Raw genomic sequence first — 26,914 nt, 5'->3', positions numbered from 1 at the left:
ATGCAGTGTCATAGTTTGCTCATGCAAAACTAAGGCTGGGGCTTCGGACCCTCGCAAACAAAGGGGTTCATGACTTTGCAGTCGTTGTCGTACCACTCTTCATCTGTGAGAAAACAAAACAACTTGTGAAATCTTCCACTAATCAGATGCAGTGTACAAGATTGTGTTCTTCATACTAGTTCCCTCAATGTACGCGCAGTCTTCTGTTCCTCTTGGGCCGCTAGGCTGTCTGTCAGCAAACTTTGCATAGACAAGGTTTGTGGCACCATCAGTCCAAGCAAAGGAACCGCCCTGGAAGACAAACACATTTCATTGAGTCACTTTTCAAAAAGACACTGCCTTACTTGGTATCTGCACCCTTAAGAGTTGTGTTGGCAGTAGTGATGCAGTGCTAAAACATCATTGCTGGGGACCAGGGGGGGGGTTGTGGACAGTGGTCCCTACTTTGCGCACCCTGGACTAACAGATGCAGCCTTAGGCCTCAAGAATGCACACACCTTTAAGGCAGACACGCCCACAACCCAATTGACAGCCTGCCAAAGATGTGAAGGCCAATGAAGGGACGAGGCAAGGCCAACCCAGCAGACCAGACCTAGCAGGGCAGCTCGAAGCCCAAAGTGTTGGTCAACGCAGCAAAGCCAGCGAGCAGATAGCCACAGGTGATCTCAGAGCATACTTGCCAACCTTGAGACCTCCGATTTCGGGAGGTGGGGGGCGTGGTTAAGAGGGGAGGTGTATATTTACAGCTAGAATTCACCAAGTCAAGTATTTCATATATACAGGTAAAAGCCAGTAAATTAGAATATTTTGAAAAACTTGATTTATTTCAGTAATTGCATTCAAAAGGTGTAACTTGTACATTATATTTATTCATTGCACACAGACTGATGCATTCAAATGTTTATTTCATTTAATTTTGATGATTTGAAGTGGCAACAAATGAAAATCCAAAATTCCGTGTGTCACAAAATTAGAATATTACTTAAGGCTAATACAAAAAAGCGATTTTTAGAAATGTTGGCCAACTGAAAAGTATGAAAATGAAAAATATGAGCATGTACAATACTCAATACTTGGTTGGAGCTCCTTTTGCCTCAATTACTGCGTTAATGCGGCGTGGCATGGAGTCGATGAGTTTCTGGCACTGCTCAGGTGTTATGAGAGCCCAGGTTGCTCTAATAGTGGCCTTCAACTCTTCTGCGTTTTTGGGTCTGGCATTCTGCATCTTCCTTTTCACAATACCCCACAGATTTTCTATGGGGCTAAGGTCAGGGGAGTTGGCGGGCCAATTTAGAACAGAAATACCATGGTCCGTAAACCAGGCACGGGTAGATTTTGCGCTGTGTGCAGGCGCCAAGTCCTGTTGGAACTTGAAATCTCCATCTCCATAGAGCAGGTCAGCAGCAGGAAGCATGAAGTGCTCTAAAACTTGCTGGTAGACGGCTGCGTTGACCCTGGATCTCAGGAAACAGAGTGGACCGACACCAGCAGATGACATGGCACCCCAAACCATCACTGATGGTGGAAACTTTACACTAGACTTCAGGCAACGTGGATCCTGTGCCTCTCCTGTCTTCCTCCAGACTCTGGGACCTCGATTTCCAAAGGAAATGCAAAATTTGCATGGTTGGGTGATGGTTTGGGGTGCCATGTCATCTGCTGGTGTCGGTCCACTCTGTTTCCTGAGATCCAGGGTCAACGCAGCCGTCTACCAGCAAGTTTTAGAGCACTTCATGCTTCCTGCTGCTGACCTGCTCTATGGAGATGGAGATTTCAAGTTCCAACAGGACTTGGCGCCTGCACACAGCGCAAAATCTACCCGTGCCTGGTTTACGGACCATGGTATTTCTGTTCTAAATTGGCCCGCCAACTCCCCTGACCTTAGCCCCATAGAAAATCTGTGGGGTATTGTGAAAAGGAAGATGCAGAATGCCAGACCCAAAAACGCAGAAGAGTTGAAGGCCACTATCAGAGCAACCTGGGCTCTCATAACACCTGAGCAGTGCCAGAAACTCATCGACTCCATGCCACGCCGCATTAACGCAGTAATTGAGGCAAAAGGAGCTCCAACCAAGTATTGAGTATTGTACATGCTCATATTTTTCATTTTCATACTTTTCAGTTGGCCAACATTTCTAAAAATCCCTTTTTTGTATTAGCCTTAAGTAATATTCTAATTTTGTGACACATGGAATTTTGGATTTTCATTTGTTGCCACTTCAAATCATCAAAATTAAATAAAATAAACATTTGAATGCATCAGTCTGTGTGCAATGAATAAATATAATGTACAAGTTACACCTTTTGAATGCAATTACTGAAATAAATCAAGTTTTTCAAAATATTCTAATTTACTGGCTTTTACCTGTATATATATATATATATATATATATATATATATACTGTACATTCTGAAAATATGCAAACAAAACTGTGTTTAGATAATTGATACTTCAAACTTGCATAAATAAATCTTAAGGAATATAACATAACTTGGCTTCTGAGAGCTTCAAAATGTAATGAATAAAATGCTAAAGTTGTTGATAAACAAGCAATTATTTTAATAATTAAATATGGTAATTTTAAATGAATTATTATCATAATTTAAAATTAATTATTTCAAACATGTTTATTTTATTGTATAATTCTATGGCTGGATGTAATAAGGAGTCAGAAAAAATACAAATAAAAATACAATTAATTTTGATGTTTTTAGCAAAATATAGTAAAAATGTATTTAGTTTATTTTTTTAAATTAATAAATGCATTTATTTTTAGGTAAGATAAACATAATAATACAATTTATCTCTAGTCTGGATGATTTAGTTCTTGTCACCCTGCTCAGCGGCAGTATGCCGGACGCCTCGTATGGAATAACGTGTTTGGGCAGGCACGCTGTTTATATCGTGGGAAAGCGGACGTGAAAAAAGGCTGTCCTCACTCAGGTCCGCATGGAGCTGGAGGGGGCGTGGCCTCCAGCTCCGGCTGAAAATCGGGAGATTTTCGGGAGAATATTTGTCCCGGGAGGTTTTCAGGAGAGGCGCTGAATTTCGGGAGTCTCCCGGAAAATTCGGGAGGGTTGGCAAGTATGTCTCAGAGTCACCACACAGCAGCTTGACCTCCACCCACCCTTCCCCTTCAGTTGACTTGGCTCCTGTACCTACCGGCACGGACTCACGGAGTCCTATCCAGGTGTGTGTGGTTTTGACACCAGCCTTTTCAAAGATCAAGTCAGCAACAGACCGCTGTTCCTCTTCACTGCTGATAGACACCAGATGGGCTCCAGTCAGTGCACTGCTGCAGAATTGCTGATGAGACAAAGTAGAAAAGAGGGTCACTCAAATGAATCCTCTTATTGGCACGGTTTACGGCCTGAAATCCTGCCCTACCTCTGCAGCGTCAAAGTTATTGGGATTGACTTCGTACATGTAACATCTACTCTCATACTCCTTCCAATCAGAAGGACAGTTACCTGCAACACATTTCTTATTTGAAGTGGAAAAGTAAGAGGAAGTATGTGGAAGAAGTGGAAGAGCTACCAACCAAACACTCCACTGATGCCACACAGGAGGAAGAAGACGCCAAGAGAAAAAGCCATCTGTGCAAGGAGAGACAAACACTGTTGGAGTGAAAATGTCAAAGTGAGTCAAGTTGTGTGGTCTTACCTTTGCAGTGAGGAGGTTTGATGCTGAGGACGGCAGCCAGCATCCTTTTATACGCAGCGTTACCTCGCCCTGGAATGTTCTACCTCTGACCATTATCCACTCCAGAACAAACGCTCAGTCAGCTTTAATGAGCCAATTACATTCAATTAGTCAAATTAATGCAATTAAAATTAAAAACACTGGCAGTCCAAAATGTTCCCCTGAAGACTTGGGGTGAGGTGTGGCACATACCCTTCAAATTGTTTTTAAAGAAATGATTTAGCTGTGTAAATACAGGTTTGGTAAGGTTGAGAGGCACTTTGGGAAAATAATAAGTCATGAACTATGGTTATTTCCCAAAAAAAGCAACTGCATGACTTTTTTGGAAGAACTTTCTACTGTGTGGTGTGTGTAGTGTTATGGCAGGGTTCTACTGTGTGTAGTGTTATGGCAGGGTTCTACTGTGTGTTGTGTGTAGTGTTATGGCAGGGTTCTACTGTGTGCTGTGTGTAGTGTCATGGCAGGGTTCTACTGTGTGTTGTGTGTAGTGTTATGGCAGGGTTCTACTGTGTGGTGTGTGTAGTGTTATGGCAGGGTTCTACTGTGTGCTGTGTGTAGTGTCATGGCAGGGTTCTACTGTGTGGTGTGTTATGGCAGGGTTCTACTGTGTGGTGTGTTATGGGAGGGTTCTACTGTGTGTTGTGTGTAGTGTTATGGCAGGTTTCTACTGTGTGGTGTGTTATGGCAGGGTTCTACTGTGTGTTGTGTGTAGTGTTATGGCAGGGTTCTACTGTGTGGTGTGTGTAGTGTTATGGCATGGTTCTACTGTGTGGTGTGTGTAGTGTTATGGCAGGGTTCTACTGTGTGGTGTGTGTAGTGTTATGGCAGGGTTCTACTGTGTGGTGTGTGTAGTGTTATGGCAGGGTTCTACTGTGTGGTGTGTGTAGTGTTATGGCAGGGTTCTACTGTGTGCTGTGTGTAGTGTCATGGCAGGGTTCTACTGTGTGGTGTGTTATGGCAGGGTTCTACTGTGTGGTGTGTTATGGGAGGGTTCTACTGTGTGTTGTGTGTAGTGTTATGGCAGGTTTCTACTGTGTGGTGTGTTATGGCAGGGTTCTACTGTGTGTTGTGTGTAGTGTTATGGCAGGGTTCTACTGTGTGGTGTGTGTAGTGTTATGGCAGGGTTCTACTGTGTGGTGTGTGTAGTGTTATGGCAGGGTTCTACTGTGTGGTGTGTGTAGTGTTATGGCAGGGTTCTACTGTGTGGTGTGTTATGGCAGGGTTCTACTGTGTGGTGTGTGTAGTGTTATGGCAGGGTTCTACTGTGTGTTGTGTGTAGTGTTATGGCAGGGTTCTACTGTGTGGTGTGTGTAGTGTTATGGCAGGGTTCTACTGTGTGGTGTGTTATGACAGGGTTCTACTGTGTGGTGTGTTATGTCAGGTTTCTACTGTGTGGTGTGTTATGGCAGGGTTCTACTGTGTGGTGTGCTATGGCAGGGTTTTACTGTGTGGTGTGTTATGTCAGGGTTCTACTGTGTGGTGTGTTATGGCAGGGTTCTACTGTGTGCTGTGTGTAGTGTTATGTCAGGGTTCTACTGTGTGCTGTGTGTAGTGTTATGTCAGGGTTCTACTGTGTGGTGTGTTATGGCAGGGTTCTACTGTGTGTTGTGTGTAGTGTTATGGCAGGGTTCTACTGTGTGGTGTGTTATGGCAGGGTTCTACTGCATGGTGTGTTATGGCAGGGTTCTACTGTGTGGTGTGTTATGGCAGGGTTCTACTGTGTGGTGTGTTATGGCAGGGTTCTACTGTGTGGTGTGTTATGGCAGGGTTCTACTGTGTGGTGTTTTATGGCAGGGTTCTACTGCGTGGTGTGTTATGGCAGGGTTCTACTATGTGGTGTGTGTAGTGTTATGGCAGGGTTCTACTGTGTGGTGTGTGTAGTGTTATGGCAGGGTTCTACTGTGTGGTGTGTGTAGTGTTATGGCAGGGTTCTACTGTGTGGTGTGTTATGGCAGGGTTCTACTGTGTGGTGTGTTATGGCAGGGTTCTACTTTGTGGTGTGTTATGTCAGGGTTCTACTGTGTGCTGTGTTATGTCAGGGTTCTACTGTGTGGTGTGTTATGGCAGGATTCTACTGTGTGGTGTGTGTAGTGTAATGGCAGGGTTTTACTGTGTGGTGTGTGTAGTGTAATGGCAGGGTTCTACTGTGTGGTGTGTGTAGTGTTATGGCTGGGTTCTACTGTGTGTAGTGTTATGGCAGGGTTCTACTGTGTGGTGTGTTATGGCAGGGTTCTACTGTGTGGTGTGTTATGGCAGGGTTCTACTGTGTGGTGTGTGTAGTGTTATTGCAGGGTTCTACTGTGTGGTGTGTTATGGCAGGGTTCTACTGTGTGGTGTGTGTAGTGTTATGGCAGGGTTCTACTGTGTGGTGTGTTATGGCAGGGTTCTACTGTGTGGTGTGTTATGGCAGGGTTCTACTGTGTGGTGTGTTATGGCAGGGTTCTGCTGTGTGGTGTGTGTAGTGCTATGGCAGGGTTCTACTGTGTGGTGTGTGTAGTGTTATGGCAGGGTTCTACTGTGGGGTGTTTTATGGCAGGGTTCTACTGTGTGGTGTGTTATGGCAGGGTTCTACTGTGTGGTGTGTTATGGCAGGGTTCTACTGTGTGCTGTGTGTAGTGTTATGGCAGGGTTCTACTGTGTGGTGTGTGTAGTGTTATGGCAGGGTTCTACTGTGTGGTGTGTGTAGTGTTATGGCAGGGTTCTACTGTGTGGTGTGTGTAGTGTTATGGCAGGGTTCTACTGTGTGGTGTGTTATGGCAGGGTTCTACTGTGTGGTGTGTGTAGTGTTATGGCAGGGTTCTACTGTGTGTTGTGTGTAGTGTTATGGCAGGGTTCTACTGTGTGGTGTGTGTAGTGTTATGGCAGGGTTCTACTGTGTGGTGTGTTATGACAGGGTTCTACTGTGTGGTGTGTTATGTCAGGTTTCTACTGTGTGGTGTGTTATGGCAGGGTTCTACTGTGTGGTGTGCTATGGCAGGGTTCTACTGTGTGCTGTGTTATGTCAGGGTTCTACTGTGTGGTGTGTTATGGCAGGGTTCTACTGTGTGCTGTGTGTAGTGTTATGTCAGGGTTCTACTGTGTGCTGTGTGTAGTGTTATGTCAGGGTTCTACTGTGTGGTGTGTTATGGCAGGGTTCTACTGTGTGTTGTGTGTAGTGTTATGGCAGGGTTCTACTGTGTGGTGTGTTATGGCAGGGTTCTACTGCATGGTGTGTTATGGCAGGGTTCTACTGTGTGGTGTGTTATGGCAGGGTTCTACTGTGTGGTGTGTTATGGCAGGGTTCTACTGTGTGGTGTGTTATGGCAGGGTTCTACTGTGTGGTGTTTTATGGCAGGGTTCTACTGCGTGGCGTGTTATGGCAGGGTTCTACTATGTGGTGTGTGTAGTGTTATGGCAGGGTTCTACTGTGTGGTGTGTGTAGTGTTATGGCAGGGTTCTACTGTGTGGTGTGTGTAGTGTTATGGCAGGGTTCTACTGTGTGGTGTGTTATGGCAGGGTTCTACTGTGTGGTGTGTTATGGCAGGGTTCTACTTTGTGGTGTGTTATGTCAGGGTTCTACTGTGTGCTGTGTTATGTCAGGGTTCTACTGTGTGGTGTGTTATGGCAGGATTCTACTGTGTGGTGTGTGTAGTGTAATGGCAGGGTTTTACTGTGTGGTGTGTGTAGTGTAATGGCAGGGTTCTACTGTGTGGTGTGTGTAGTGTTATGGCTGGGTTCTACTGTGTGTAGTGTTATGGCAGGGTTCTACTGTGTGGTGTGTGTAGTGTTATGGCAGGGTTCTACTGTGTGTTGTGTGTAGTGTTATGGCAGGGTTCTACTGTGTGGTGTGTGTAGTGTTATGGCAGGGTTCTACTGTGTGGTGTGTTATGACAGGGTTCTACTGTGTGGTGTGTTATGGCAGGGTTCTACTATGTGGTGTGTGTAGTGTTATGGCAGGGTTCTACTGTGTGGTGTGTGTAGTGTTATGGCAGGGTTCTACTGTGTGGTGTGTTATGGCAGGGTTCTACTGTGTGGTGTGTTATGGCAGGGGTCTACTGTGTGGTGTGTGTAGTGTTATGGCAGGGTTATACTATGTGGTGTGTGTAGTGTTATGGCAGGGTTCTACTGTGTGGTGTGTGTAGTGTTATGGCAGGGTTCTACTGTGTGCATATACACACACACATATGCACACACACACATGAATTGATTAACGTGGACCCCGACTTAAACACGTGTATTAACTTATTGGGGTGTTACCATTTAGTGGTCAATTGTAGGGAATATGTACTGTACTGTGCAACCTACTAATAAAAGTCTCAATCAATCAATCAATCAATCAATCAATGCATACATATAGACACACACACATGCACACATAGATATACACACACACACTCACATGCATACATACATATACACACACGCACACATATACACACTCACACATATATAAACACACACATGCAAACATACATATACACACACACATATATATACACACACACACACACACACACACACACACACACACACACACACACACACACACACATATTCAAAATGTCACAAAATGAGCCAATTCCAAATAGCTATATAGGAAGAAGTATGTTGTAATGCAAGATTGTTTTATAAGAAGTGTATTTCTGCAATGCCTCCATGGTTTGATTTCACATTTTCGGGACTTCTGCAGATTCCAAATACACAAAAACAAGTACGGGTCGCTAAAAAAAGTTACTTTTGCATAATAAAACATGTTTCCCTCTCAGGGCCAAGGACTAAAAGTTGAGTTTGGTCCTGGTGAAGCTGTGAAAAGTGACCTGCCATGCAGGAAGTAAAAGAGTAGCACCTGGTCAGGTGAGATGGAAATGTACAGCTATGAGAGAAGGCTCATGTTCCAGAGAAAGCAAAACAATTGTAAAGTGGAGAGGACACACCTGAGCTGATTGCTGACATGTGATGGGCCTGGTTGGCATAGTTAATGGCACACCTGTTAGTGAAGGGCTCGCACGGCACAATGCTTTGATGACATTCAGGTCACAGCACAGGTGGCAAGCACAGGTGTGCCAATTGTGAGCGAGCGTGGGAGAAAAACAAGGCCTCGTTTACATAATTCATCTTTGAGTCTGCTTTGACCACAAAACATCATTTTTGACTTTTTTGACAAATCAGTTGAATTTAAAAAGGTGAGAGGGCTGACATTTGGCCACAACGTTTTGAACAAGGTTTTCTTTAAAATGCCATCGTGGCACTTTTTGCTAAGTTACTCCAAATAAGAGAAAATAATTTGCTTATTAACACTTTGACTTCTATTTGATAAAATGCATCATGAATTATTACCTATTCCAGGGTGCCCTAATCTTAAACTTCCCTCTTTGCAACAATTCTTTGGAAAACATAGCATATTTTGTGTTTTTTCCATGATAAAAATAGCTTCTTTTTTTTAAATTTTTTTTTTTTACATATAGAGTATAAAGAATCAAATTTAATGTTGGAAAATTCAAAGCAATGAAAAAGAAAATGTTATTTTTCAAACAATAATAGTGCAATCAAATCAGTTTGATGAATTATTGAGCTGTTAAAGACTGTAATTACCTCATCTAAATTATTCTACTTTGCAATATTTTTTGGGAAATTACATATTTTGTGTTTTTCTCTTTTTTTTATTACAAAAAGGCCATACATTTAAAAAGCCATTACACATATATGACATGAAAAAGTCGTAAAAAATAAATAAATAAATAAATGTATGACTTAACACCTTTTTAAATGTGTCCGTTTTTCGACTAAGGAGGGATTGTGTGAGTTTTTGGAAACAACTGTCATCCATCCATCTTCTTCCGCTTATCCGAGGTCGGGTCGCGGGGGCAGCAGCCTAAGCAGGGAAGCCCAGACTTCCCTCTTCCCAGCCACTTCGTCCAGCTCTTCCTGTGGGACCCCGAGGCGTTCCCAGGCCAGCCGGGAGACATAGTCTTCCCAACGTGTCCTGGGTCTTCCCCGCGGCCTCCTACCGGTCGGACGTGCCCTAAACACCTCCCTAGGGAGGCGTTCGGGTGGCATCCTGACCAGATGCCCGAACCACCTCATCTGGCTCCTCTCCATGTGGAGGAGCAGCGGCTTTACTTTGAGCTCCCCCCGGATGGCAGAGCTTCTCACCCTATCTCTAAGGGAGAGCCCCGCCACCCGGCGGAGGAAACTCATTTCGGCCGCTTGTACCCGTGATCTTGTCCTTTCGGTCATAACCCAAAGCTCATGACCATATGTGAGGATGGGAACGTAGATCGACCGGTAAATTGAGAGCTTTGCCTTCCGGCTCAGCTCCTTCTTCACCACAACGGATCGATACAGTGTCCGCATTACTGAAGACGCCGCACCGATCCGCCTGTCGATCTCACGATCCACTCTTCCCTCACTCGTGAACAAGACTCCGAGGTACTTGAACTCCTCCACTTGGGGCAAGATCTCCTCCCCAACCCGGAGATGGCACTCCACCCTTTTCCGGGCGAGAACCATGGACTCGGACTTGGAGGTGCTGATTCTCATCCCAGTCGCTTCACACTCGGCTGCGAACCGATCCAGTGAGAGCTGAAGATCCTGGCCAGATGAAGCCATCAGGACCACATCATCTGCAGAAAGCAGAGACCTAATCCTGCAGCCACCAAACCAGATCCCCTCAACGCCTTGACTGCGCCTAGAAATTCTGTCCATAAAAGTTATGAACAGAATCGGTGACAAAGGGCAGCCTTGGCGGAGTCCAACCCTCACTGGAAACGTGTCCGACTTACTGCCGGCAATGCGGACCAAGCTCTGGCACTGAGCATACAGGGAGCGGACTGCCACAATCAGACAGTCCGATACCCCATACTCTCCGAGCACTCCCCACAGGACTTCCCGAGGGAAACGGTCGAATGCCTTCTCCAAGTCCACAAAACACATTTAGACTGGTTGGGCAAACTCCCATGCACCCTCAAGGACCCTGCCGAGAGTATAGAGCTGGTCCACAGTTCCACGACCAGGACGAAAACCACACTGTTCCTCCTGAATCCGAGGTTCGACTATCCGGCGTAGCCTCCTCTCCAGTACACCTGAATAGACCTTACCGGGAAGGCTGAGGAGTGTGATCCCACGATAGTTAGAGCACACCCTCCGGTTCCCCTTCTTAAAGAGAGGAACCACCACCCCGGTCTGCCAATCCAGAGGTACCGCCCCCGATGTCCACGCGATGCTGCATGATAATCCTTCAAAATCAGTGTTATGATTTGATCTATTAAAAACTAATTTAAAAAAAAATGAGTGCTATAGATCGCTCTCAACCGTTGACGAATGTGTCAGAACATAAATGTATGTTTAAGATGTTAAACATACACGGAGAATGCCTGCAACTTGTGGATGACAGAGCAGACAGCGGCTAATAAGCAAGTCTTTGGTGGTGTTAATTGCTGTAATTATTGCTATTTATAGTCACAATTATAACATTAAAGTCATTTGACAATGAGCTCAGAGTGTGTAATACAAAGCCAGGGTTTTGCCAACATCTAATTAACGTTGCCATGGCAATATAAAAGCCACCACACCTTAAAAGTGTGGGTCTTTTTTCTTTCTTTTTTTTAACGTGAAAACAACTGTTGCGTTTTGGACCAGTTTTTCCTCCCAGGGAATTCAAGTCACAATTCGCTCCCAAGTTCTTTCCGACACTTAAAGCTGAGTTGAAAAACCACCAGAGACAGAATAGGTATTTTGTTGTATATTCTCAAAGCTTTTCCAATATACATTTTGATTGAGACCAGTCTAACCCTCGAACCTTCTATCGCGCACACCCAAAATGGTCTGTCTTCCCGATCCCACCACACTCTCTCTTGTCCCATCTCTGTAGCCAAAACAAAATGCTAGTCTAAACACATTCCAAAGAACTCAAGGTTAACACACACAGTATACTTGCTGACAGAGCATCAAGAGAATAAATGGAAAATATGAGCTGTTTTCAAATATGACTAATAAATGAAAGAAGTACAACTTAAATTCGGATATATGTAAATATCTGCCTCCGACACAACCTAACGTAATATATTGTACTGTAGAGTCCAGAAGAAGTCACACAAAGTCTGGCGCGCTTTTGAACTTTTATGACCAATCTTATGCTCACAACCGGCCCAATTCCAACAGGTTTTGCCTCGTATGCACACCTCCATCTCCTTCACAACACTTCCTCATTCTCCACCAATCCCTTCCAGGCACACACCTGTGTTCACCACAGAAACATGAAGGAAAGCGCGAAGAGAAGAACTTTCCTCCTCACTGCTGTCTCAGGCATCAATTTGAGGAGGGGCATGACACACAAATGTGACGTCCTTTGTGTACACAAAACACATTTTTATCTTCCACCAATTTAGTTGTCACCAATCCTCAAGAAAAGTCTACAGTGAAACCTTTCGGACATCTGGATATGGACCGAGTCACTAATCAGTAATCAGTACTTTCATCAGGAGAATTCAACATAAATGCAACATTAATAAGGCCTTGATGGAGCTCACGCACACACGCATGTAACAGTGGGAGAGGAAGTCCACCCGGACAGGGTAGTATGAACTATGTACTATGTACTATGCAGTATTTAGTATGTAGTATGTAGAATGCAGTATGTACTATGTAGTATTTAGTATGTACTATGTACTATGCAGTATGCACTATGTACTATGTAGTAATAAGTATGTACTATGTAGTATGCAGTATGTAGTATGAACTATGAACTATGTACTATGTATTATGCAGTATGCATTATGCACTATGTACTATGTAGTATGAAGTATGCAGTATGTACTATGTAGTATGTACTATTTAGTATGTACTATGTACTATGCAGTATTTAGTATGTAGTATGTAGAATGCAGTATGCACTATGTATTATGTAGTATTTAGTATGTACTATGTACTATGCAGTATTTAGTATGTACTATGAAGTATGCACTATGTACTATGTAGTATGCAGTATGTAGTATGAACTATGTACTATGCAGTATGCATTATGCACTATGTACTATGTAGTATGAAGTATGCAGTATGTAGTATGCAGCATGTACTATGTAGTATGTACTATTTAGTATGTACTATGTACTATGCAGTATTTAGTATGTAGTATGTAGAATGCAGTATGCACTATGTATTATGTAGTATTTAGTATGTACTATGTACTATGCAGTATTTAGTATGTACTATGAAGTATGCACTATGTACTAAGTAGTATGCAGTATGTAGTATGAACTATGTACTATGTACTATGCAGTATGCATTATACACTATGTACTATGTAGTATGAAGTATGCAGTATGTAGTATGCAGTATGTACTATGTAGTATGTACTATATACGATGCAGTATTTAGTATGTAGTATGTAGTATGCACTATGTACTATGTAGTATGAAGTATGTACTATGTAGTATGAACTATGTACTATGCACTATGCAGCATGCACTATGCATTATGTACTATGTAGTATGAAGTATGTTTACACTAAATACTAAATACATATCAGGTGTCTCCATATATACAGTGCATGTCGGTAACACTCACAAACTACCACTAGAGGGCGGTGTTTACACTAAATACTAAATAAATATCAGGTGTCTCCATTTATACAGTGTATGTCAGTAACACTCAAACTACCACTAGAGGGCGGTGTTTACACTAAATACTAAATAGATATCAGGTGTCTCCATATATACAGTGCATGTTAATAGCACTCAAACTACCACTAGAGGGCGGTGTTTACACTAAATACTAAATAAATATCAGGTGTCTCCATATATACAGTGCATGTCAATAGCACTCAAACTACCACTAGAGGGCGGTGTTTACACTAAACCTACATTGATCGTTTTCTCTCTCTCAATATCCTTTCTCTGACATGTTTACACTTTGAGTTTATGACTCATTTTATGAAAAAAAAAACAACAACACCACTGTCACTGCTGTCCAAGAAGTTTAGGAGCAGAGAGAAAAGAGCAATGAAAGAGCTGAAGTCCAAAAGAAGCAACAATGAGAAGGCAATCAACTCACCTTGGATTGGACATGGAAAACTACTCTGCATACCAACTATGTGTATCAATATTCATCTCCTTACACACCTCTTTAGAAAAACTCTTCTCGGACTTCTTCACATGATAGAAACATGACAAAGGAGTAGTCGAGTGCACCAGAGGTGTGGACTCGAGTCACATGACTTGGACTCGAGTCAGACTCGAGTCATGAATTTGATGACTTTAGACTCGACTTGACAAAATGTAAAAAGACTTGCAACTCGACTTAGACTTTAACATCAATGACTTGTGACTTCACTTGGACTTGAGCCTTTTGAATTGACATGACTTGACATGACTTGCTACTTTCCCCAAAACCCAAAGATGAAAAAGTTATTCGGGAGCGCTCCGTATTTTTCATTGTGTACTTGTCTATCAGCGTTGCGTGTGTCAGCTGGTGTGCTCTCAGTACAACAGCCAATCAAATTAGATCTACTTTGTTTTCATCACACAGCATTCATCCAATCAAATTGCAGGACAACCAACGAAGAAGACATGTCCAAACCACACGCCAGTGAACAAAAAATGATACCTAAAATAATTTTGTTTGGGTATAAAAATTACGAGGTGGTCAACACAAAACGGTTTGCAGTATGCAACACATGCGGTTCCAAAATGACTGATGGAGAGGCAACAACTTCCAACTTCGTCCGGCATTTGAAGTTGCACAAAGAACGGTAAGTTTTGAATGTAAGATAACGTTTATTGGCTAATTAACGTGACTTTTATTTGCTGTGTAGTTAAATCAGTGAGGCTGTAAACTCACTGCTAACGTTATAACGTTATTGCAAACATGGGAATCTGTTGCAGTTCACTACCTTATTCATACTTTTTGTTCAGTGATTTTTTTTAAGCAGGGTTACGTTAGTCAATATATCACACGTAACGTTAGACGGCGGTCAGCAGCACCGCGTATTTTAGCCACCTAAAAAAAGACAAAAATAGTAAAATAAAGGTCAGTTAAAATGTATACTATATTATGAATATGTGTACCGTTTTAGCTAGCTTTCTGACATACTGTTGGTTGTTTACCTCAGTGGTCCCCAACCACCGGGCCGCGGCCCGGTACTGGTCCGTAGATCGATTGGTATCGGGCCGCACAAGATTTTTTTTTTTTTTTTTTAAATTAAATCAACATAAAAAACACAAGATACACTTACAAGTAGTGCACCAACCCAAAAAACCTCTCTCCCCCCTTTTGTTCTGGGCATTGAACATGAAGACTCTTCCTTCACTGTTCCAAGTGGCCATGAGAGTCTTGGCAGTGCCTGCCTCCAGTACTCCAGTGGAGCGAGTTTTCAGCCATGGTGGCATCATACTACGCCCCCATCGTGCACAAATGACTGACAGACTCTTGGCTAATTTGGTCTTTTGCAAATGCAATGCAGCATAGGGCCCTGACATATAAAAAGTACAACTTTTTTGTTATGTTCACGTATATGTCATGTTTTTTCAATGTTAACACTTTTGTACAAATAAGTACATTTGCACTTTATTTTTCAATGTGTTTGTTCTGTAAAGGAATGAGTTAATGTTTAAAATGACTGGTTAATAGTGCTATTATAAAGTGCAATGTCAGCACAATTTTCTTTCCTGCAATTTAAAATGCACTTGTTTTAATAAATAAATACAGCGTTTGAAAAGCATACACAATCTGTGTTAATATATTAGTCTGTGGTTAAAAGGACTTGAAAGGACTCGAAACTCAAAATGCAGGACTTAGGACTTGACTTGAGACTTTCCAGTCTTGACTTTGGACTTGACTCGGGGCTTGCCTGTCTTGACTCGGGACTTGACTCGGACTTGAGGGCAAAGACTTGAGACTTACTTGTGACTTGCAAAACAATGACTTGGTCCCACCTCTGGAGTGCACTGAAAAGTTCAAGAAGGGGAAAAAGTCACATTTTGACATGAATAAAAGTTGTAAGTTTACAAGACAAAGTCAGTTTTGGTGAAAAAATGTAAGAAAGTAAAGTCGAAATATTCTAGTATAAGTAAGAAAAAAATGGTTCATTTGTACACATATAGCGTTTACAGTAAAAATACATTACAGCAATTTAATGTCATTTTTGCCAGAATTAAGTCACATTTTTACAAATGAAAAAGTAAACAAAATGAATCATTTGCAAGAATTCTCCCACCCCAAAAAGTCAGAATTGATGTCCAAAGTCACAATTACAGTAATTGTGTATTACTTTTATAAGTATGAAATACTTTTTTTTCCTGAACACATTTTTACATTAATTATAAAATTCAGATTATAGAAACATGACAAAGGAGTAGTCGGGTGCACTGAAAAGTGAAATATGGGGGAAAAAGTCACATTTTGACATGAATAAAAGTTGTCATTTTACAAGACAAAAAACCAACTTAAGTTTAAAGTATAAAGTAAGGAAAAATGTTACATTTGCATTTACAATAAAGACATTACAGCAATTAAATCTAACTTTTGCCAGAATTAAATTAAAACAATTGAAGACCAATAAAAAACAACTTTGCAAGAGTTCTCTTCCTAAAAGTCAGAATCAATCTCCTAATTTACTAGGATCATTTTAATACAAGAATTATGTTTTCATTTTGTGAGAATGAAGTCCCAATTTTACCTTTTTTACGTGAAGTCATAAAGTTCAAGAAACATTCAAATGTGACGTTCCAATTTTGGCAAAAAAAAAAAAAAAAGTCAAGAGAAATTCAGAAATGTATTTCGGATTGAGTCACAAAAACTCCTAATTATACCAAAGTACTCATTTTGTCATTTATTTTTCCCCCTTAAAAATATTGATTTAGTTTTTCCTTTCAGTGCCTAACCCTAAAACTCCTTGGTAAACAGAATGAAGTATTTCAACACTTGGGAGATGAGACAAAAAGAATAGAATTTAAAAATGTAGGACAATAATCTTAGTCAAATGTGTACACATAAAAGTCAAAGACATTTTTAAATGTGTGGACTTACCATGACTGCTTGGAAATGATGTGAAATGTTGATTCGAATGATCCATCCATCCATTTTTACCGCTTGTCCAGTTCGGGGTCACGGGGGTGCTGGAGCCTATCTCAGCGGGGTACACCCTGGACAAGTCACCACCTCATCACAGGGCCAACACAGATAGACAGACAACATTCACACTCTCATTCACATACTAGGGACCATTTAGTGTTGCCAATCAACCTATCCCCAGGTGCATGTCTTTGGAGGTGGGAGGGGCCTATCCCCAGGTGCATGTCTTTGGAGGTGGGAGGGGCCTATTCCCAGGTGCATGTCTTTGGAGGTGGGAGGGGCCTATCCCCAGGTGCATGTCTTTGGAGGTGGGAGGAATCCGGAGGGAACCCATACAGTCACGTGGAGAACATGCAAACTCCACACAGAAAGATCCTGAGCGCAGGATCAAACCCAGGACCTTTGTATTGTGAGGCAGACACACTAACCCCTCTACCACCGTGCTGCCCGATTTGAATGACTTGAAGATTATTATTTCAAGTGTGTTACCAATGAGGTTGAAGATCTCTGGTTTTAACTCCAAGCGAGGCTGAGACGGCCGACGACCAGTCGCCATGGACTCTTCTGGACTGTCCTGCTCATTTCAGTCCAGCGACTCCCATTTTCCTTAACTCTGCCTCAGTGTCTCACCTCCACCTGGGTTCCAGGTCAGGTCTTGGCGTGTGATGCTGGTTTTCTGAGGGTGTGGCTGATCCAGCCCCACTTGCTCCACAGCCAACTTCTTCATGTCTGGTGGTCTCTGAGCTTAGGACTTTCCAGTAGAACTCTGTTGATAAGGATCTCTTCTTTCCACGGGGCTGCTTCAGATCCAGTCATCAAGAGGGAGTGTAAAGGTGACCATGTTACTTTGTGTCCCTCATCAGGTATTTGGAAGGCTGTAAAACCGGTTATTTATCTTTTAGCTATGAAAATATTCCATTCATAATCACCCTTTTAAAAATGGACTGACCACGGTCAGGCCCGGAACCAATTAAACAAGGTTTACCATGAATTGATAAACGTGGACCCCGACTTAAACAAGTGGAAAAACTTATTGGGGTGTTACCATTTAGTGGTCAATTGTAACGGAATATGTACTGTACTGTGCAATCTACTAAGAAAAGTCTAACGGTTCCAGACACCCTAATAAAGTACTATCTATCTAAAGATGTTTTATAAAGAGCAATTCTAGTTTGACATAGGGCTGGGCGATATGGCCTTTTTTTAATATCACGATACACCATATATATGTGGATATGTTTAGTCCATGTCACCATACACCATATATATGTGGATATGTTTAGTCCATGTCATGATACATCATATACAGGTAAAAGCCAGTAAATTAGAATATTTTGAAAAACTTGATTTATTTCAGTAATTGCATTCAAAAGGTGTAACTTGTACATTATATTTATTCATTGCACACAGACTGATGCATTCAAATGTTTATTTCATTTAATTTTGATGATTTGAAGTGGCAACAAATGAAAATCCAAAATTCCGTGTGTCACAAAATTAGAATATTACTTAAGGCTAATACAAAAAAGGGATTTTTAGAAATGTTGGCCAACTGAAAAGTATGAAAATGAAAAATATGAGCATGTACAATACTCAATACTTGGTTGGAGCTCCTTTTGCCTCAATTACTGCGTTAATGCGGCGTGGCATGGAGTCGATGAGTTTCTGGCACTGCTCAGGTGTTATGAGAGCCCAGGTTGCTCTGATAGTGGCCTTCAACTCTTCTGCGTTTTTGGGTCTGGCATTCTGCATCTTCCTTTTCACAATACCCCACAGATTTTCTATGGGGCTAAGGTCAGGGGAGTTGGCGGGCCAATTTAGAACAGAAATACCATGGTCCGTAAACCAGGCACGGGTAGATTTTGCGCTGTGTGCAGGCGCCAAGTCCTGTTGGAACTTGAAATCTCCATCTCCATAGAGCAGGTCAGCAGCAGGAAGCATGAAGTGCTCTAAAACTTGCTGGTAGACGGCTGCGTTGACCCTGGATCTCAGGAAACAGAGTGGACCGACACCAGCAGATGACATGGCACCCCAAACCATCACTGATGGTGGAAACTTTACACTAGACTTCAGGCAACGTGGATCCTGTGCCTCTCCTGTCTTCCTCCAGACTCTGGGACCTCGATTTCCAAAGGAAATGCAAAATTTGCATGGTTGGGTGATGGTTTGGGGTGCCATGTCATCTGCTGGTGTCGGTCCACTCTGTTTCCTGAGATCCAGGGTCAACGCAGCCGTCTACCAGCAAGTTTTAGAGCACTTCATGCTTCCTGCTGCTGACCTGCTCTATGGAGATGGAGATTTCAAGTTCCAACAGGACTTGGCGCCTGCACACAGCGCAAAATCTACCCGTGCTTGGTTTACGGACCATGGTATTTCTGTTCTAAATTGGCCCGCCAACTCCCCTGACCTTAGCCCCATAGAAAATCTGTGGGGTATTGTGAAAAGGAAGATGCAGAATGCCAGACCCAAAAACGCAGAAGAGTTGAAGGCCACTATCAGAGCAACCTGGGCTCTCATAACACCTGAGCAGTGCCAGAAACTCATCGACTCCATGCCACGCCGCATTAACGCAGTAATTGAGGCAAAAGGAGCTCCAACCAAGTATTGAGTATTGTACATGCTCATATTTTTCATTTTCATACTTTTCAGTTGGCCAACATTTCTAAAAATCCCTTTTTTGTATTAGCCTTAAGTAATATTCTAATTTTGTGACACACGGAATTTTGGATTTTCATTTGTTGCCACTTCAAATCATCAAAATTAAATGAAATAAACATTTGAATGCATCAGTCTGTGTGCAATGAATAAATATAATGTACAAGTTACACCTTTTGAATGCAATTACTGAAATAAATCAAGTTTTTCAAAATATTCTAATTTACTGGCTTTTACCTGTATGTGGATATGTTTAGTCCATGTCACCATACACCATATATATGTGGATATGTTTAGTCCATGTCACCATACACCATATATATGTGGATATGTTTAGTCCATGTCACCATACACCATATATATGTGGATATGTTTAGTCCATGTCACCATACACCATATATATGTGGATATGTTTAGTCCATGTCACCATACACCATATATATGTGGATATTTTGCCTTAGCCTTGAATGAACACTTGTGTCAGAGTTTGTTGGTGACGAACCCCAAGATGCAGAGAAGGCGGAAGGCATTGTGCGGGAAAACATGATTTAATTAAACACTAAGGCAAAACAACAAAAAAAAGGGTAACAACAAAAGGCGCGCACAAGGCGGAGAACAAACTTGGTTATGAACTAAAATAGCACAGAGGCTAACTTTGGACAAGAAACAAAAACACTTACTGTGACACGAAGGAACTAGGACATGAGCAGAGTGAAACAAAAGTAGACAGAGCTACAACGACAAGTGTTAAGACAGGTAGTAATGACAACGACAATAATCCAGCACTGACTGGAGGGGAAAGCAGGTTTAAATAGCAGCTGGCTGATTGACACCAGGTGTAGCCAGGTGCCAATCAGCCACAGTTGAGGGGAAGCAGCACTCAGGGAGACAATCAGGAATTGAAGACAAAATAAAAAGCGCTGACAGAAAACTAAGACAAACGCAGAGGAAAAACTAAAACACAGTCAAACTGTCAGGGACAAGCCTGGCAACTTGATGCATATAATGACAGCAGTATGATGATTCTGTGTCTACATGAAAACATTCTTCTTCATACTGCATTAATATATGCTACTTTCAAACTTTCATGCAGAGAAGGAAATCAAAACTAAAAAAATTACTATTTTTTTCATACGGCGTTGATCTGGAAATGTTTGCCTCGGCGTTTTGATGGTGTGGACGTGTGGCACCAAACGGAGATGTTGACGTGCGGAGTAAGCCCTCTTACTTGTCTAGCAGGTGACTTTTCAAATGATGCTACATATTAGCAGAGGTGGGTAGTAACGCGCTACATTTACTCCGTTACATCTACTTGAGTAACTTTTGGGATAAACTGTACTTCTAAGAGTAGTTTTCATGCAACATACTTTTACTTTTACTTGAGTATATTTATAGAGAAGAAACGCTACTTTTACTCCGCTACTTTTACTCCGCTACTTTTATCTACATTCAGCTCGCTACTTGCTACTAATTTTTATCGATCTGTTAATGCACGCTTTGTTTGTTTTGGTCTGTCAGACAGACCTTCATAGTGCCTGCGTTTCAACAAATACAGTCACTGGTGACGTTCACTCCGTTCCACCAATCAGATGCAGTCACTGGTGACGTTGGACCAATCAAACAGAGCCAGGGGTCACATGACCTGACTTAAACAAGTTGAAAAACTTATTGGGGTGTTACCATTTAGTGGTCAATTGTACGGAATATGTACTGTACTGTGCAATCTACTAATAAAAGTTCCAATCAATCAATCAAAACTGTGAAGGAAAAAAGACCATTTTTTATTTCAACCGTACATCCCGTCAAAAGCCTAAAGACTGACTGCACAGTTCCTGTCTTCACAATAAAAGTGCCGCTCCATCGCGCCTGCGCTTTCAAAATAAGAGTCTCCGAAAGCCAGCGCAAACAAGCTAGCAAGCTACGGAGTTTGCCGCCAATGTATTTCTTGTAAAGTGTATAAAAACGAATATGGAAGCTGGACATATAAGATGCCAAAAACCAACCACTTTCATGTGGTATTAGACAGAAAGGAGGAACTTTTTTTCTCCTCCATTTGAAAACGTGGACGTTATCATCACTACTGTCTGATTACAATCAATGCAAGTCATCAGAATCAGGTAATACACCAACTTATATTCTAGTCTTCATTAAAGAAAGGAATCTATATGTGTTAAACATGCATGTATATTCATTAAAACACTATTAACATGTAAACAAAAACGGCAAAAAAAATAAAAATAAATTATATACTGTATATATCAATGTATGTATATATATATATATATATAAATATGTGTGTGTGTGTGTATATATATATATATATATATATATATATGTATATATGTGTGTGTGTGTATATATATATATATATACATATATGATATGTGTGTGTATGTTACTCATCAGTTACTCAGTACTTGAGTAGTTTTTTTACAACATACTTTTTACTTTTACTCAAGTAAATATTTGGGTGACTACTCCTTACTTTTACTTGAGTAATAAATCTCTAAAGTAACAGTACTCTTACTTGAGTACAATTTCTGGCTACTCTACCCACCTCTGCATATTAGCAGTGTAGCCAAGTGTCCTGGGTTCGCCTAGACAAGGGGTCGGCAACCCGCAGCTCTAGAGCCGCATGCGGCTCTTTAGCGCCACCCTAGTGGCTCTCTGGAGCTTTTTCAAAAATGTATGAAAAATGGAAAAAGATGAGGGGAGAAAAATATATTTTTTGTTTTAATATGGTTTCTGTAGGAGGACAAACATGACACAAACCTCCCTAATTGTTATAAAGCACACTGTTTATATTAAACATGCCTCACTGATTCGAGTATTTGGTGAGCGCTGTTCTGTCCTACTAATTTTGGCGGTCCTTGAACTCACCGTAGTTTGTTTACATGTATAACTTTCTAGGACGTGTTTTATGCCACTTCTTTTTCTGTCTCATTTTGTCCACCAAACTTTTAACGTTGTGCGTGAATGCACAAAGGTGAGTTTCGTTGATGTTATTGACTTGTGTGGAGTGCTAATCGGGCATATTTGGTCACTGCAAGCTAATCGATGCTAACATGCTATTTAAGCTAGCTATATGTACATATTGCATCATTATGCCTCATTTGTAGCTATATTTGAGCTCATTTAGTTTCCTTTAAGTCCTCTTAATTCAATGTATATCTCATGACACACTATCTGTATGTAATATGGCTTATAATTTGTTGCGGCTCCAGACAGATTTGTTTTTGTATTTTTGGTCCAATATGGCTCTTTCAACATTTTGGGTTGCCGACCCCTGGACTAGACAGTGTACTTATCTAATAAAATAATAAACGGGGACATTAGTGTCACGTTCAAACACAGGACATCTATTAAACAAGACAAAAAGGCAAGGAATCAAACAGAGACAGAATTCAATTTGGACTCAATTGAGGAGAGACGGCTTCAACCTGTAACCTCTTACAGTGTCTTAGCACGCTCTGACGAAGAAGGTCTTCGTCTCCTCTTTTAATTCAGATGTTCCATGTTCACGCACCAACATATGTCACAGCAGGAATTGGGAGTATGTAAAACAGTCATTGTTTTCGGTCGCCTTGAAGTCCAAGAAGAGGACTTCTCGGGCTTGGGCTCTTCCTGGATCCAGCTGGGGCAGGTGTTGGAGGACAATGGACAACCCCTCCCGTCTCCTGTCCACAGCAACTTCAAGAGGGCAGCGGGTCGTAAATAGCGTTGACCAAATAGTTGGAAGAGAGTTTGGGAACCACTTCAAAGAGAGTGCGTTTAACACTTCAAAGAGAGTTCCTCCGGGAGTTGAGCATATCCTGCCATCTGTCCGTGTTGAAATCACAGTGGCGCCTCACGAGCCTTCCTCCTCTTGCCAGGCCTCCAAAGACAGCATTCATAATACCACGTTTCTTTTGTGATAACTTACAAACAATTATTCCAACAATTAGAGCAGGTTCGGTAGCCACCGCTTATTTAATGTCAACATCACACACCCCCTTCCACAACCACACACACCCTACGTCACAGCCCTACGGCAACAACTCTGGAGGCACAAAACTCCTCCTCCTTACCTAACACACTCCGGTAACTTGGGACATCCTGAACTGTTTGTTACAGCAGTAATGCTACTTTTTATAGCAACGCTTTTGCCCCACACTTGACATATTACGGTTGTCTGTTCCACATATTCCCACTTGAAGCCAAACCACCGCCAGACGATGGACCCCCTGCTGTTTTTCTTGGGAATTAATTCTTCCTTCATTTGTTACCAGATTGGCACCTTCTTTCTCTTGTATTACCACTCGCACCACAGCTAACTTTAGCCATGCTGCTACCTCTCTGCTCAATGAGGGCGTATACGTATGTGATAGAGATGCGCGGATAGGCAAATATTTCATCCGCAACCGCATCAGAAAGTCGTCAACCATCCGCCATCCACCCGATGTAACGTTTGATCAGAACTGCACCCGCCCGCCATCCGCCCGCACCCGCCCGTTGTTATATATCTAATATAGACGATGCAAGGCATTAGTGAGGCATACCTGCCAACTAAGTGGTTTTCCCGTAATTCGTACGGTTTTCATCAACCTATTCTGGGTTACGGTTGCAGTGATAAAAAATACGGTTTTTCATTAATTAAAAAAAAAAAAAGGGTGAAAACTACGCGAATTGCACCTTGTGCAGACAAGATTTTTCGATCGGACACGGAGGAATTAGCGATGTAAAAGACCACGTTGGGACAAAAAAACACAAGTCTAATGCCGTTGCTAGCGATACAAGTGGAAAACTTTCAACGTTTTTCGTCGCCCAAACAGATTCTTTGGATGTGATAAATGCCGAAGTTTTATTTACGGAGGCAATAGTTGAGCATGGACTTCCAATCGCACTGGCTGATCACATGGGACAGTTAAATGTTTGTAATGCAACCTTTAAAAATCATTACGCGGTGATCGCGGTCCCAAAAATAAACTTTTCTTGCATGATAATGTCCAGAAAAATTCGCTTTATATTACTATAGAGTCCTTTTAACAAATGAGTTTGATGGTTTAATCACAAACCTTAAATGAAAGAAGTCCTTTGTTCTCCTGCAGCATGCATGCGCTTTGGCCTTGCTTCGTGTTTGGTGCGCAATCCTGTCGGCTGTATTTCACAGCACGACATACTGTTAAAAGCGTTTATACTATTTATGCTTTCAAGTCCAAGTTGAAGAAATCTTGTTAAATGTTGACAGCATAACTACCAAAATACAGAAGTATGTCCTTAATATTTTTGCAGCGCTATTTCTGTTGAAAAGTTCAAATGATTACATTAGAGATGTGATGTGCCACTTTTCAAGTGTCTGATGGCTTCAATTAATTTTCATTAATTTTTCATATTTTGAATTCTTTTGAAAGGCTTACAAAAAAACTACATTTGAATTGTAATTCCATGCTATTGACAGGACTATTAATTTTAATGAAGTTAGCTTACCATGTTTACAGTATGATAATTGTGATAGAAATGTGAATTTTAGGCACAGAATATTTTTTACAATTGAACAAGGCAGTAGATTATACAAGCTTGGACAGAAAGTTAATAATGACACCAATTTTTTTTTTAATGGAATTGTTTAGTACTGTTTTACCATTTGTTTACTGTAAAAAGTGTTTATACTGCTTATACTTTCAATTAACAAATTGAAGTCTTGTGAAAGGTTGACAGGATAACTGGCATTAACTGTCAAAATAATTTCAAACTATTGAAGTTAGCTTACAGAATAAACATGTCAATCAACCCATATGATTTTTGCTGTCATATTTTTGTTTTGAAAAGTCACTGTGACTGATAGAAAAGTGATGGTTTTAGCAACATTTTAACCTGTCTGAATGCTAATAATCATTTTGCGTCGGGGGGGCGAAGCCCTGAACCCTCCACCAGGACTTTGTCCTGGACCTACCGGGGCCTGCGGCCCCTGGACCCTGGCTACTAGGTTTTTCTGATTTCAAAAGTTGGCAGGTATGGTGAGGTTATAAAGCTTTTGCCTGTTAAAGAAAGGAGACTGATCCAATGCAGCACAGACATTCGCGTGCCACGCTGTCACGACCCAGACGCACACCAGTGCGCAATCATATGGGAGCCGCGCTGAGCGCACCGCCAAGCGCGTCTCGCTGCCGGCGACGGCCGGGTATATGGGCCCGACGCTCCAGCGCCATCCATTTTCAGGGCTAGTTGATTCGGCAGGTGGGTTGTTACACACTCCTTAGCGGGTTCCGACTTCCATGGCCACCGTCCTGCTCTCTAATCGCCCGACCCGATCCGACCCGACCCGCGGATAAAATCAAATTTTTTTAAATTCCATCCGCCCGATCCGCGGATAATCCGCGGTTGTGCCCGCAAACCGCGCATCTCTAGTATGTGACGTACGTTAGAAGGTGCGCTTGTTTTATGTCTCTGTGAGAAGGAGAGACAAGAAAGAGTGATAAGAGCCTGTAGTGTAATGCCTGCAGCTAAAAGCAAGTGCGTGAGAAGGTATACTCGATATCACCATATAGTCATTTTCTATATCGCACAGAGACAAACCCGCGATATATCCGGTATATCCATACATCGCCCAGCCCTAGTTTGACACAATGTGGAATATGTATAAACCAGGACTGAAATGTATAAACCATTCTGACAAAAAATGTATTATAAACAGTAGTGACACATGTGAGGTTGCCTACAGCCACAATTGTTTTGATTGGAGGTAGCATGGAATGTGACGTCAGCTTCTATGGCAACTTTAATGGAGAACGAAAAGTCATAAAAGCGTTGAAGCTGCTGTAGAAAGTGCTAGAAATAACACTTACATTCCAAACGACTCATCAAGCAATATTTGAACATCCAGTCGGAAGTAAGCGGCAAATATGTACAGGACATTGAAACAGGAAGTGAAACCTCCAAGGTCAAACACGGGTCAACTCGGCGAGTTACGCCCACTTTTTCTGTCAATGCCAACTTTTTGTGATGATAACCATAGAAGCAGAACATAGTGTAGTAAAGTTCTAGAAGACCACACCAGCATCATCATATGAATTATGACATTTGTGTACTTATTTCTAACTACTGTAGTGAGGCAATGATTTCTATATTGTTTTGTACAAACCCCGTTTCCATATGAGTTGGGAAATTGTGTTAGATGTAAATATAAACGGAATACAATGACTTGCAAATCCTTTTCAAGCCATATTCAGTTGAATATGCTACAAAGACAACATATTTGATGTTCAAACTCATAAACATTTTTTTTTTTTTTTTGCAAATAATAATTAACTTTAGAATTTGATGGCAGCAACACGTGACAAAGAAGTTGGGAAAGGTGGCAATAAATACTGATAAAGTTGAGGAATGCTCATCAAACACTTATTTGGAACATCCCACGGGTGTGCAGGCTAATTGGGAACAGGTGGGTGCAGGGCCGGCCCGTGGCATAGGCCGTATAGGCAAATGCTAAGGGCGCCGTCCATCAGGGGGGCGCCACGCCAGTGCCACAA

The 26,914-nt window shown here is 41.8% G+C and overlaps 1 protein-coding gene across 3 annotated transcripts in view; it reads right to left on the bottom strand.

Moving 5' to 3' along the window:
• Positions 1 to 16,889, bottom strand: part of LOC133621305 (snaclec 3-like) — a 17,069-nt gene extending 180 nt beyond the window's left edge. The window contains exons 1-8 of one of the 3 annotated variants that reach the window (XM_072915652.1): positions 16,707 to 16,889; positions 8,618 to 8,700; positions 3,666 to 3,787; positions 3,544 to 3,598; positions 3,390 to 3,472; positions 3,165 to 3,308; positions 177 to 291; positions 1 to 103 (exon numbers count right to left, since the gene is read on the bottom strand). The exon at positions 1 to 103 is cut by the window's left edge and continues 180 nt beyond it. In XM_072915652.1, coding sequence (XP_072771753.1) covers positions 30 to 103; positions 177 to 291; positions 3,165 to 3,308; positions 3,390 to 3,472; positions 3,544 to 3,598; positions 3,666 to 3,758 — 564 coding nt within the window. In that variant the 5' untranslated portion in view covers positions 3,759 to 3,787; positions 8,618 to 8,700; positions 16,707 to 16,889 and the 3' untranslated portion in view covers positions 1 to 29. Of the gene's footprint in view, positions 104 to 176; positions 292 to 3,164; positions 3,309 to 3,389; positions 3,473 to 3,543; positions 3,599 to 3,665; positions 3,788 to 8,617; positions 8,701 to 13,733; positions 13,871 to 16,706 lie in introns of those variants that run through there. The other 2 variants (XM_072915651.1, XM_072915653.1) reach the window with 2 other exon arrangements.
• Positions 16,890 to 26,914: the final 10,025 nt, after the last annotated feature.

Source organism: Nerophis lumbriciformis, linkage group LG21, assembly GCF_033978685.3.
Source record: "Nerophis lumbriciformis linkage group LG21, RoL_Nlum_v2.1, whole genome shotgun sequence".
Lineage (NCBI taxonomy): Eukaryota > Metazoa > Chordata > Actinopteri > Syngnathiformes > Syngnathidae > Nerophis > Nerophis lumbriciformis.
This window is presented reverse-complemented; position numbering and strand designations above follow the sequence as displayed.